Below are 14,504 nucleotides of genomic sequence, written 5' to 3'. Positions count from 1 at the left end.
GAATAACCGTGCAATAATAACTGATAATTGTAACCATATAAACATTGAGAGCTGGTGCCCTTCAGAGCTGTAGGGAAGGGCGGTATAAAAAGATAGATAGATAGATAGATAGATAGATAGATAGATAGATAGATAGATAGATAGATAGATAGATAGATAGATAGATAGATAGATAGATAGATAGATAGATAGATAGATAGATAGATAGATAGATAGATAGATAGATAGATAGATAGATAGATAGATAGATAGATAGATAGATAGATAGATAGATAGATAGATAGATAGATAGATAGATAGATAGATAGATAGATAGATAGATAGATAGATAGATAGATAGATAGATAGATAGATAGATAGATAGATAGATAGATAGATAGATAGATAGATAGATAGATAGATAGATAGATAGATAGATAGATAGATAGATAGATAGATAGATAGATAGATAGATAGATAGATAGATAGATAGATAGATAGATAGATAGATAGATAGATAGATAGATAGATAGATAGATAGATAGATAGATAGATAGATAGATAGATAGATAGATAGATAGATAGATAGATAGATAGATAGATAGATAGATAGATAGATAGATAGATAGATAGATAGATAGATAGATAGATAGATAGATAGATAGATAGATAGATAGATAGATAGATAGATAGATAGATAGATAGATAGATAGATAGATAGATAGATAGATAGATAGATAGATAGATAGATAGATAGATAGATAGATAGATAGATAGATAGATAGATAGATAGATAGATAGATAGATAGATAGATAGATAGATAGATAGATAGATAGATAGATAGATAGATAGATAGATAGATAGATAGATAGATAGATAGATAGATAGATAGATAGATAGATAGATATGGGCTCCACTGTCCAGTTTCTCAGCCCACCAAAGAGTATCTCTGCATGGTGTTTTTCACGTGGCACCTATAGAACTCAAAAGCAATGCCATGGTTCTGATTTTGCTGAAACTATAGAGTTAAAAGGAATTTCAGAAGAGGGAAAGTTTGGTGAAACAGAGTGGATCTGATCTCATACTTGCATTTTGTCAAGATGTCCCTCCCAGCGTGATGTCCTGGCACCTTCTGCCGTCTCAGAGACCCTTAAGGGCTTGAAATGGGAGTTCAAGGAACTGCTTAAGGAACTTGAACAGTGCAGCCGGGAGAGCACAGGTTGAATATGTACTCTCCTTTGGATCCCAGAATGCATTGCTGCTGCATACTCGTCGGAGTTTTAAGGGTAGCGCTGCAAAGAGTGAGTGACAGTCGTCTAGTTTGGAGGTGACCACAGTGGCTGGGTCTGCACGATGAAAGGTTGCCAGACTCCACAAGACAGTAGGTAAAGGTAAAGGTATCCCCTGTGCAAGCACTGGGTCATGTCTGACCCTTGGGGTGACGCCCTCCAGCGTTCTCATGGCAGACTCAATACGGGGTGGTTTGCCAGTGCCTTCCCCAGTCATTACCGTTTACCCCCCAGCAAACAAGCTGGGTACTCATTTTACCAACCTCGGAAGGATGGAAGGCTGAGTCAACCTTGAGCTGGCTGCTGGGATTGAACTCCCAGCCTCATGGGCAGAGCTTTCAGACTGCATGTCTGCTGCCTTGCCACTCTCCGCCACAAGAGGCTCTACAAGGCAGTAAGACTTCTGCAAAATGTTTCAAAGACTCTGAGGCAGTCAGAGGTCTTTCGTATTGTATAGAGCCAGTACTTTTTTACTGGTAAGTGAAGCAAAGTGGGATATATACTTGCTAGAATAGTCCACTAAGCCCAAAAAGTGGTGTATCTAGTGATTATTAGACAGCCCATGATGTTGGAGAATCTCTTGAATGGAGGTATCCTGCGTTGAGCAGGGGGTTGGACTAGATGGCCTGTATGGCCCCTTCCAACTCTATGATTCTATGATTCTAGGTAGTAGCCTGGTTGTCCCTGCAAGGGAGGGCATATTGACTGGCACCAAAGTCCGGATGGAGGGGGTCCCAACCCACACACATTTCCTCTGCATCACAGTGTTTCTGAGTTAGCCACTGTTGGTTTTAAAAATGCCCCAATTAGAAAGATAAATGTGTTTGAAATGGACTACTTAATAAGGAGCCTTGTGGCGCAGAGTGGTAAGGCAGCAGACATGCAGTGTGAAAGCTCTGCCCATGAGGCTGGGAGTTCAATCCCAGCAGCCGGCTCAAGGTTGACTCAGCTTTCCATCCTTCCGAGGTTGGTAAAATGAGTACCCAGCTTGTTTGCTGGGGGGTAAACGGTAATGACTGGGGAAGGCACTGGCAAACCACCCCGTATTGAGTCTGCCATGAAAACGCTGGAGGGCGTCACCCCGAGGGTCAGACATGACCCGGTCCTTTAGCTTTACCTTACTTCTTAACATGCACCTTATATCAAAGTTGAAGGTCTTGAACTAGTTTCGTTAATTAAAATGGAGCCTCAGTTGAGATTACAAGATTACAAAAGCTGGGACCAGCCATGGTATGGGGTTGTCGCTGAACTGACAAACTAGGGTTTGAAACTAACCAGCGGGATGCAGGGTCTGAATTGAAACTGCAGTTGAAGCCATGGTGCCACGTCCAGAGTGTGGGATGGCTAGATCAGGACCTATAGCTTTCCGGAGCCTGCCAATCATTTTTAGAAAATGTCCTGGGCTGGGTGGCTCTTATACCCAGCAGGCTCATGATTAGCCATTGGAAGAAACTGAGGAAGAGCTGCCTTTTTGTACCCCGCTTTTTACTACCCAAAGGAGTCTCAAAGCGGCTGACAATCACCCACACCGTGAGTTAGCTGGGGCTGAGAGAGCTCTGAGAGAACTGTGACTGGTCCAAGGTCACCAAGCTGACTGCATGTGGAGGAGTGGGGAATCAAACCCAGTTCTCTAAATTTGAGGGTGCCACGCTTTTAAAACATTTGCTTCATCCCAGCTGTTGCCACCACAACACAAAGATCTTCACGGCGTGACTGAAGGTGTGTATGCAAGAAAAGGACCATATGTGCATTTCTTAAAGCATCCTGTTACGCTTCTGTCCATCTAGGAATGGTCTCGGCCCCGTGAAAGAAGGCGAAGCGCAGTATGCCGTGGTCCACTGCACTGGTTACATCAAAGCCTGGCCTCCGGCAGGTAAAATAGGCAAGCTATTCGTTTCAATTTAGTATTCCTTCTATTCTATTTGGGCTGCCTGATTCAAAGGGTTGGGAACCAGACACTGGCGATGCGCTCTGTGGAAGTTCTTGGGAGACGGTGTTTTTCGGACCAGATTTTGGGAGGTTTCAAAGCGAAACGTGCAACGAGTCAAGTCTCTGAGCAGCGTGCCTTAAAAAGCATCTCTCTAGAGCAGGGGTAGTCAAACTGCGGCCCTCCAGATGTCCATGGACTACAATTCCCAGGAGCCCCTGCCAGCATTCGCTGGCATGTAGTCCATGGACATGTAGTCCATGGACATCTGGAGGGCCGCAGTTTGACTACCCCTGCTCTAGATAGAAAACTAACATGTCAGGCAGAAAGCTAGGGTAGATGTCTTCCCATTCACACGCTAGCTTGACTCATGCAACAGATTTTTGTTTCTCCCTGGCTGTATAAAATATGCTCTCTGGGCATCTCTGCATCCAGCATCCAAGGCAAGCTGCAGATGTGGCTTTGTCCACGTTCAGGAAGAAGCACTCTCCTTGCAAGCAGACGATGGAGGGGGTGTTCTGTGGACCTGCTGACCCACGCTTTTCCAATTCTTGCCAACAGTAGCCAGGGATGTGGCGTGGATGGGGACCTTACAAAGAGCAAAGAGGAACTAGGCATGTGATGCCATTTTTGGGGTATCTCACTGGGCCTTCCTTTTGCGTGACCTGCAGGTGGCTTCAGACACGTTTCTTGAATGACACGTTCAGACACGTTTCATGCATGTCACGCTACATTTGACATCAGGAGGAATTTCAAAGGCACTCTGTGATCAAGGGGGGGGATTTAGAATAGGGAACAAGTCCTTGGGGGTGCCTCAAAGTCGCACTTGGAATCCTACTGACTGTATCCTTGATCCCTTTAGTCCCTAAAAGAGAGCTTCTGAAAATGGCATTTCTGTTCTGTGCTAAGAACACACTGCTAATTCAATATCCCACATGGAGAAATATTTACACATGGAAAAATACGGGGGGACAACTGGAGACAAAGAGGGGAATCATATCGGACTGCCTTAAGGGTTGGTTTGGCTGACCTTACCACTTGGACGAGCTAGAGAACTCCTGATGCCTTTGACAACTTCTGCTGATATGAATCAGAACACGTTATTTGTAAGTTTAAGTCTACGGCAGACATGAGTTCTGAGACTGCAAACGCAAACCCTGTTATAATTTCAAGCAGATCTTAGCTGATAGGTGGCTGTATTCCTGATGGATCTCTCTGCTGTTGTGCATCTTGACTGTACAGATTATGTCTATGTGCGTGCGCTTGTGTGCAGGTTGCATGCGTACGCGGCTGTTGCAAACTAGGCTTCCTTCTGGCATTTCAGAAGCCGCTTAAACAAATTGAATCTAATTCACATCATGTGGCCACTGTTTATACGTCAGGAATGGAAACGGTAATGTGAGGGAGTAGGGAAATAGAGTCCTTCCTGTGCATTCTTCAGCAGTTGCTAACAAGATTTTTAGCTTACTGTAAGTAAACATTTTGATTTACAAGAAAAAGACTCAGAAAATAATCGTAAGCCCCTCCGGGTTTGCCTGGCCTAAATGGAGTAAGAATCTCGTCTACGTCAGTGGCTTCCATCGCAGGGGTCAACACCCTCTGTTAGGTGCCAAGCTCCAACTGAGCCTCTGATTCTTGCTGCTTTATAGAAAGAAAGGGTTGCCAGACCCCCCTGGTGGAGGGAGGAGTACCCCGTTACGAGACCCCACTTCAGATCAGCTGAACGCAGGGGAAACTTATCCGGAAAAGGAGGAAGATCTGGCGACATCTCTACATCACTGCCCATGTGACTTGGAAGTGATGTCGTCATGTCATGATAATGGCCTAGAACAGGGGTAGTCAAACTGCGGCCCTCCAGATGTCCATGGACTACAATTCCCAGAAGCCCCTGCCAGCATTCGCTGGCAGGGGCTCCTGGGAATTGTAGTCCATGGACATCTGGAGGGCCGCAGTTTGACTACCCCTGGCCTAGAATTTGGGTAAAAAAAACTCTATGATAGAAGCCAAATTTGCCATAGAGGTTTTGCCCAAATTCCAGAGTGTTGCACCGACGTGATGATGTTACTTCCAGGACACATGGGAAGTGATGCAGGCACATTGCTGCACATCAGCTCTTTTTCTAGCCAAGTTCCCCCCCCCCTATCCCCTTGGATGCCATGAAGGACCTGACAACCCTGTAGAAGGATCCCCTACTAGCACATGTGCATAGAGAGCAAGGAGCAGGTAAACTGGTGGGTAATCAGCGCTTCTATCCCTCTTCTTGTGCTTTCTGTGGGGAGCTGTAGGGAAATTAGGCAAGATCATTCAGAGGGGGAGAGAACCAGGTAGGTTCAGGGATGGAGATGCTGCTTCTTCCTGTCACATGGTTATAATTGTAGTTCATTGCTGCCCCCTGTGATGAAAACGTGGGTCTCAGTTCTAGAAGGACTGAAGACTGTGCTGTAGGCAAGAAGCAAGGAAGCTTTTTACCTGCCCGCTTTTCATTTCATCAAACTGCCAGAAATGATTGTTCCTGGATACGTCTGGTAATTTGCAAACATGAGCTCTGTGGAGTAGAAGTGTACCTCTCCATAGCAGGTGTGAAGGATGGAGCACAGGGCTTCAGAGTGCGTGAGCTCCCTGGAAACATCTTGCTGACCGCTACTGGAAGAAGAACGGCAGGCTGGATAGATCTCTAGCCAAATCCTGGGGAGCAGCTGTCACACTCTTCTCTCCTTGACCCAGAGAATCTTCACCTTCCGCATGATTTAGTCCTCAGTGGGAAACACACCATCGGATGTGAAAGATCTATTTTAGAAGAAAATCCCGTTATGATCGTAATTAACTATCATGCAAACTCAGGGAACTGTGCAGTTCATCTTGGGACAGGAACTCGGTTGACCAGGACCCAAAACAGGGCGAGGACACAGTCCCACTGGGTCAAATCAAGATGAAAAAGCTGTTTTTGACACCCCACATTTCACAGCCCAAAGGAGTCTCGAAGCAGCTTACAGTCGCCTTCCCTTTCCTCTCCCCACATCAGACACCCCATGAGGAGGTGAGGCTGAGAGAGCTCTGACAGGACTGCTCTTTGAGAACAGCACTATCAGGGCTGTGATGAGCCCAAGGCCATCCAGCTGGCTGCACGTGGAGGAGCAGGGAATCCAACCCAGCTCGCCCTATTAGAAGCTGCCATCCTGAACCACTGCACCATGCTGGCTCTTGAGACGCAGAAAACAAGGCAAGCTGAAATATCAAAGTCAAACAGAAGAAGCAGTAAACCAGGCCTTGCATTGTTAAGGTTTCCATTTTTCCAGAGAGCTCATGGTCTGAACGAGATAAGATGGCAGGATGTCCATGATCGGAGCGCCATTATTTTTATATTTATTTTTATTGTTTTGTTAAAAAACAGCTGAGGGAGGACAGAAGGCTGAATCAATTGGGGAGGGAAGGCATGAAGTCACCGCATGAAGTTCCAGATTTAAATAATACCCCCCTCAGCTGCTAATTGCCTTGTGGTGATGGGGGGGGGGAGGCATGATGGTATCTATATGGATTTTTGAAGGAGGAGGAGAAGAAGAAGAATAAGAAGAGTTGGTTCTTATATGCCGCTTTTCTCTGCCCAAAGGAGTCTCAAAGCGGCTTCCAATCGCTTTCCCTTTCCTCTCCCCACAACAGGCACCCTGTGAGGTGGGTGAGGCTGAGAGAGCCCTGATGTTATTGAAGAAGAGTTGGTTCTTATATGCCGCTTTTCTCTACCCGAAGGAGTTTCAAAGCGGCTTACATTCACCTTCCTTTTCCCCACAACAGACACCCTGTGAGGCTGAGAGAGCCCTGATATGACTGAAGAAGAAGAGTTGGTTCTTATATGCTGCTTTTCTGTACCCAAAGGAATCTCAAAGTGGCTTCCAATCACCTCCCCTTCCTCTCCACACAACAGACACCCTGTAAGGGAGGTGAGGCTGAGAGAGCCTGCTGCTTTTCTCTACCTGAAGGAGTCTCAAAGCAGCTTACAGTCGCCTTCCCTTCCTCTCCCCACAACAGACACCCTGTGAGGCTGAGGGAGCCCTGATATTATCACTGCTCGGTCAAAACATCTGTGGCAAGCCCAAGGTCACCCAGCTGGCTGTATGTGGGGGAGCGGGGAATCAAGCCCGGCTCACCAGATTAGAATTCTGCGCTCCTACTATGTAAAACTGGCTTAAATTAATTAACTCCCACCCATTCAGGAAACCCTTCCAGGGCCGTCAAGAAACCCCAGGGTTTGGGGTGTGGCTAAAGATGTCGTCCTGAGAGGGTGGCAGGGCATCTGCTCTGCTATCTCTGAAGCCTGACAGGGGTCAATTGTGCAAGCAATTGGCAGAAAAGAGGAGGGGTACGCAAACCCCACCTCACCTTTCTACCCAGGAAGTTCTTGGGGCCGTCTCCAATCCTTTAGGGAGTATATCTCCCTGGATTATAGGCTGTCAGCGTTCCAGGTCCAGAGGACGACTGCCATTTTCTACCTCGGACTTTCTTTTCTTTCTTTAATCTTAAAGTATCTGCTTCAACCCTACATGATGATTTACCACAAATGAACGCTTTGAACTGAGGGGAGGACATCGGCTGAGTTCCAAAACATCATTTACTGCAAGTATCTCTCACTTTTTTTTTTCTCCGTCTCTCTTCCTGCATCAAAGCCCTTTGTTTCCCCCCTCCTCTTACTCTGCTCTGCCCGAAGCCACCTCGTTAAGAGGCAGGCTAATTCTCCTAACTAAGCAGAAGAAGGACTCAAATCAACTCGAATTAATTGGCAAAAGCTCTTATTGTAATTGTTTTGGTTTTCGAAGATAAGATAAGCTGTGAATGGGAAAATCTCACGAGAACTCTGTGCCAGCACGAGAATCTCTGCCTTCAATACGTCACATGCCTGTGCCGGAACATTAGAGGATAAAACAGAGGACCTCTACTGGCCACTTGTAAAATTGTTTGGGGCCGGTTTTTTTTAAAGTCAAAATCATGTCTATGTTAAAAAGATTGGCTCATCTAATAGAGATACAAACCCAAGATTACAAAGTATTTTTAGATGGATTGATCAAAAATATCTCCAAGGAGGTCCAAGATGGCAAGGAAGAAGTCTTCAATAGGAATGATGGATCCATAACAGTGACTGATGACAGCTTTAAACAAGGTGGAAAACCAACAGCAGAAGAGAAATCTGAAATTCATATCTTCAAGGAGATCCAAGATGCCAAGGAAGACGTCTTTAACAGGAATAATGGATCAACAACAGTGGCTGATGACAGCTCTAAACAAGGTGGAAAACCAACAGTAGAAGAGAAATCTGAAATTCTGGAGACGGAAAATGGGATGCCGGAGTTCTGCAGCCCAGATAAGGACACCCTTTTTAAAAAGACATACAGCCATCTCAAAGCAACAGTGTACAAAAATCAATCAAAAGAAATAAGGATCTGCAGTGAAAGTAACCGATTTAAAGGATCTCTCTGGGGGGAAAATTGTATTGATACTGGAGTCCAGGAGGTGCAACGGCCTCAAGATTTATCGATGCATATTCTGCGGGAAAGAGTACAACTGCACTTTCTACGCCAAAGGCCAATGGGACAGAATATAATTTTACGGGAACGACAAGATGTAGCAAGCCTCGAGATGAGACCCCCTTAAGAAGACCGAAAGCTCATATTGTTTTATGTTTAATGTTATACTGTATTCTATATTTCCATTTTTATGAAAAAGGGGAAGCAGTGTCTCTTTCTCTCTTGTTTTTTTTTGTCTCTTTTCTTTTGTAGGCATATAGGTAATATAATCATTAGTCCTGAAAATGTAAAATGGGGTTCCCCCCCCCTTATTTTTTCTTTCTTCTATTAGGGTATTGTCCTAGGACTAAAGCCTACACTGACTTGTAGAAAATGTTTAATGTTAAGCTTTCAACTTAAATCTGAAAATATATCTGTCAGGATGGTTCTTAGAATGGGTCAAGCATAAATTGTTTTGTAGATGTATCAGAACCAAGGATAAGGAGAAGCTATAGAAGACTGAAAGCTTATATTGTTCTATGTTTAATGTTAAGCATTTAATCTAAACCTGGAAATCTTACTATTCTCTGTATTAACAACATATACTGTATCCTACATTGCTATTTTTATGAAAAAGGGGAAGCAGTGCCTTTTTTCTCTCTTGTTTCTTTTTCTTAGTAGGCATATAGGTAATATAATCGTTAGCGTTGGAAATATAAAATGGGGCTTTCCCCCCTTATTATTATTTTTTTTATTGGTGTATTGTTATAGGGCCAAAGCTCATATTGATCTGTAGAAAATGCAAAGCTCTCAACTTATACCTGTCAGGATGGCTCTTAGAATGGGTCAAGTATAAATGGTTTGTAGATGTATCTGTATTAAGGATAAGGAGAAATTATGAAATCCTTTTGTAATTTTTTTTCTTTGTACATCTTTAAGGCAAAGCCCTACTTTCCTCTCCCTTCATCAGGGTATTGATACAGGGCCAAAACTCATACTGTGCTATAAGAAATGTTTAATGTTAAGCATCTAACTCAAACCTAGAAATATCTGCTAGGATAGCTCTTAGATTGTATCAAGCAGTTAATGTGAGGTCTACGATCTCTCAAGTAAGTTGATTAATAATAACTTTTCTTTTATATATCTAAACAGGCCTTTTTTTTTAATGTAGTGGAAATGTGGATGGCTCTTGGACTCATGGCTCTTAGAGTTTTGGGCAAAAGTTTATATCACTGTGGAGTCAATGTGGGGTCGTATATTCTCAAATGATGATTATATTTCTATCTTTATGAAAATAAAAAAAATCATTATTAAAAAAACAAACAAACAAACAGACCAGCATGGGTCCTGCGAGTCTGGAAAGTGCAGGGAGATCTAAATAAAGAATATTAACATTCTGAAACTGTAAAAAAAAAAAAAAAAAAAAAAAAAAAAGAAACCCCAGGGTTTCACAAACCTCTGGTTGAGAAAGCCTAGTCTAACCTGATTCCTGCTGTCCTTCCCCTGGGTCCACTTTATGTTCGACTTTTAATTGAGAACGTTTTTGATATGCAGGTAAACAACAGTTTGGTATGAAGGGTATAAATAAACCAAGAAACAAACTATTGGGTAATTCTACAACAAAACGGGAGACAGTACATCTTGTTACTTATGAAAAATTGTGCAAGAATCATAGGGGGGGCATCAGTGTTCACAAAAAGCAGCGTAACTTGTCGGGAGGGGTTTGCATCTCCCCTTTTTGTTTGCCATTTGATTAAAAAATTATCATGGTTTCCTTCTCCCTTAACCAGTCAAATATAGCGCTAACCATTGTGGTATCCTCCCAAATTCTCAACTACCAACCGCCACAGAAAAACTGGACACTTCGAATCCCTGCCCATCTTGACAGATATCCTGTCGTTGCAATCTTGTGCACTTTGACCCAGAATGACCGGGCTTCCAACTCTGCCATGAAGCCTTTTATCTGGTCTACCTTAGAGGGTTGTTGTGAGGACAGTGTACAGCAGCCTGAGGTATTTTTGTGGAGGTCTAAAAAAGTGTTGTAGATGAATCATACATCTGAAGGCAAGCCACTAACTACACCAGGGGTAGTCAAACTGTGGCCCTCCAGATGTCCATGGACTACAATTCCCAGGAGCCCCTGCCAGCATTCGCCAGCGATTGCTCGCAAGGGCTCCTGGGAATTGTAGTCCATGGACATCTGGAGGGCCGCAGTTTGACTACCCCTGGCAGGGGCTCATGGGAGTTGTAGTCCATGGACATCTGGAGGGCCGCAGTTTGACTACCCCTGGCAGGGGCTCCTGGGAGTTGTAGTCCATGGACATCTGGAGGGCCGCAGTTTAACTACCCCTGAACTACACCATACTGGCTTTCATCAGTTTGTAATTCTCAAAGGGAATCTACAGAATCTGTTGGAAGGTAAGACCACAGGAAGGATATGCAGAGGTTACATGGACGAAATTGAGATCACGATGTAAAGAAATCAGAAACAGACGCCCTCTGCGAAAAATAACTGCGACGTTTTTATAATAATTGCATTAGATTACACGTGATCCTTACAGTGAAATCCTCACAGAGTTCACAATGACAAATGTAAGAATTTCAAGTTGTAATTGTTGTGATTTGCATTAGGAAAATATCATAAGAATTTCTGGGGAAGATCTCCATGAAAGGGACCTACATCCATTCGCCCAGCGTTCGTTACAGAAGCTGCCCTGCACAGTTCAAAATAGAAGCTGTTCTGTAATATTACAAAGCCATGACCTTCTGGCATTTTTATGATTGAATCACATTGACCTCTGTGATAATTTTGTTGTAAGAGACACAGGTAATCTGAGGTTATAGGTGGCCTGTATGGCCCCAGTATGATTCTATACTGAGCCAAGGCTTGAACACCGTGCCAAACAGCCACACCCAGTTCCTTAAAACAGAATTAGGGTCAGTCAAGATAACGCTGAAGTCTTTCTGGTGATTTGTTTCTTATTCCTCAATTGGTCTAGGATAGTAAATTGCCATTCCAAGTATTGTCCAGGCCTGTTTATGTTTAGCAAGGTGGCTCTAGAGCAGGGGCTCATGGGAACTGTAGTCCATGGACATCTGGAGGGCCGCAGTTTGACTCTAGACTGTGTCTTCAGACCATGTTTTGGAGGATTAGGTTTCCCAACTCTGAGTTTAGAAATATCTGGTGATCTGAGGTTGGAGACTGGGAGGTTGGGGGTTTAGGGAGGGCAGTAATCTTGGGAGGGTGTAACACGCTGCAATCTACCTTCCAAAGCTGCCATTTTCTCCAGAAGTAGAATAGATGTTTCGAATGAATGAATGAATGAATGAATGAATGAATGAATGAATGAATGAATGAATGAATGAATGAATGAATGAATGAATGAATGAATGAATGAATGAATGAATGAGCGATCCATGTCTGGAGATCTATTGTAATTCTGGGAAATTTGTTGAGGACAGAAGACATAGCTGAAGGCATCCAGTTTTTGCTATTAACCCAACTTTTCTTTTAAGATGGGGGCATATGGAATAGGGCCTTGGATCAGTTTGTAAGGGAGAGGGAGAAAAAGTTCTATATTTTCTACACCATGTATAATTTGATAAAACCTCTGTCAGGCCCAAACCTTCCCCCACACACACACACCCACACACACATCCTTCTTAGCTTACAATCGCCTTCCTTTCCTCTCCCCACAACAGACACCCTGGGAGGGAGGTGAGACTCAGAGAGCTGTGACAGAACTGCTTGGTCAGAACAGCTTTATCAGTGCCATGGCGTGCCCAAGGCCACCCAGCTGGCTGCCTGTGGAAGAGCGAGAAATCAAGCCGCTGCTCTTAACCTCTACACCATGCTGTGAAAAAGGAAATATAATTGTGCAGAGGAAATGGCATGTGTTCAAATTCCTTCGCCCCATAATGAAATGCCAACTCTTGAGATATGTAGAATTGCAAAGGGTCGACTTTGTTGAGCTTGGTTGGGGACGGTGAGAAGCAGGACTCTCAACGTCTTGCAGGTGCCAAGTCTGATCACTTGAAAGCTGTTCATGTTAGCAGGCTTGGAAGAGCCCTCCCCCAAACACTTCGTCTCTGAATAGCCGACCTCCAGTAGTAACTGCAGTTGGAAGACAGACAGCTCCTCTGGAGCGTTAAATACAAATAGCATTGTATAATTGTAAAATAATGTATTTGTGCATGTCTTAGGAACAAGAAGTTGTCCAAGCTCTAGTTTGAAGTTGTTGTATTTAAAATGTTGCATAAAATACTATGTAGTGAATAGGAGCCTTTTTGAAAATTATTTGTTTGGAAGAGTGATCGTGTCAAACGCAAATATCTTCAAACCATGGCCCCTCTGAGTCATAACAGTAGCCCTTGCTCTGTAATGGACCTCTGATCCAATTACAGTCCTTCTTTCGCCCCCTTGTCCTTAGTTATTCAGTTTTATGCTGGTCATCCTAAAAAGCAGAGACATCACCCTGCCAACAAAAGTGCGTTTAGTCAAGGCTATGGTATTCTCAGTTGCAATGTATGGCTGCGAAAGTTGGACCATAAGGAAGGCCGAGCGTCACAGAATTGAGGCTTTTGAACTCTGGTGCTGGAGAAGACTCTTGCGAGTCCCTTGGACTGCAAGGCGAACAAACCGGTCAGTCCTAGAGGAGATCAGCCCTGACTGCTCCTTAGAAGGCCAGATCCTGAAGATGAAACGCAAATACTTTGGCCACCTCCTGAGAAGGAAGGACTCCCTGGAGAAGAGCCTAATGCTGGGAGCGATCGAGGACAAAAGAAGAAGGGGACGACAGAGAATGAGGTGGCTGGATGGAGTTACTGAAGCAGTCGGTGCGAGCTTAAATGGACTCCGGGAAATGGTAGAGGACAGGAAGGCCTGAAGGATCATTGTCCATGGGGTCGCGATGGGTCGGACACGACTTAGCACATAACAACAACAACCAGCCTCCCATCTATCCTGCCAGCTTTTGGACTCAAGCCATGCAAGCAAATGAGGTGGCAAAGATTTGAAGGTGGAATGAAGTGTACCATATTGGACTGCAGGTGGGGAACATGTCTTTTTGATCACTTATGGAGAAAACACCTGGCACACGGAAGTCTTTAGACCAGGGAGCGAAATGGGACAGAGCCTTCTTCCCCTGGGGAACCGTTTGGTGTTTTGTATGGTGGAATATTAAAAAAATGGATTCAAATGGGCAGCCGTGTTGGTCTGAAGTAGCACAATAGAATCAAATCCAGTAGCACCTTTAAGGCCAACAAAGATTTATTCAGGGCACTCGAAAGCTCACGCCCTGAATAAATCTTTGTTGGTCTTAAAGGTGCTACTGGACTCAGATTCTATTAAAAAATGGGAGAGACACCCCTATTGTCTGAAGTTATGTGATACACTCTTAGTCCGTGGCCAGTGTAGGCCAGGTCTCAGTCTTCAGTTACTGACTCTTCTCCTCCCTTCCTTTTTGGTTTCATAACGGTGGTCATGGCTTGCTCCTAGCGCAGCCAGCCCCGACCTCTGAGTAACAAACCTTCCCTCTATCCGTATACCCGTCTCTTTTTCTCCTGCCAAACATTCCTCAATTCCCCACACTGTTTATTTACATAGTACCAAACAGATGTCTTACAGCTAAATAAAACCAGACAGGCAGGCCTCAAAATCATCCAGCTCCACGTTCAGCTGCTCAGTAGTAAGGCAGCTCGTACCTAGTTTCGGGGAACAAAGAACCCACATTTCCAGCAAATCTGCTTTAAGCACCAGTTTGTGTTTTTCGGCCAAACTTGTCTCGTCCTGGGGGCCGCGAGTCACAAGGATGCTT

At 44.3% G+C, this 14,504-nt stretch overlaps 1 protein-coding gene across 5 annotated transcripts in view; it reads left to right on the top strand.

Moving 5' to 3' along the window:
• The window catches only part of ARNT2 (aryl hydrocarbon receptor nuclear translocator 2), a 138,601-nt gene that overhangs the window by 68,540 nt on the left and 55,557 nt on the right, over positions 1 to 14,504 (top strand). For 3 of the 5 annotated variants that reach the window (XM_077318051.1, XM_077318048.1, XM_077318050.1), the window contains one exon: positions 3,057 to 3,151. In XM_077318051.1, coding sequence (XP_077174166.1) covers positions 3,057 to 3,151 — 95 coding nt within the window. The remainder of the gene's footprint in view (positions 1 to 3,056; positions 3,152 to 14,504) is intronic. The other 2 variants (XM_077318052.1, XM_077318049.1) reach the window with 1 other exon arrangement.

The sequence above is a fragment of the Paroedura picta genome, chromosome 18, assembly GCF_049243985.1.
Source record: "Paroedura picta isolate Pp20150507F chromosome 18, Ppicta_v3.0, whole genome shotgun sequence".
NCBI classification, from domain to species: domain Eukaryota; kingdom Metazoa; phylum Chordata; class Lepidosauria; order Squamata; family Gekkonidae; genus Paroedura; species Paroedura picta.
Note: the sequence above shows the minus strand (reverse complement) of the source record. Positions and strands in the feature narration are given on the sequence as shown.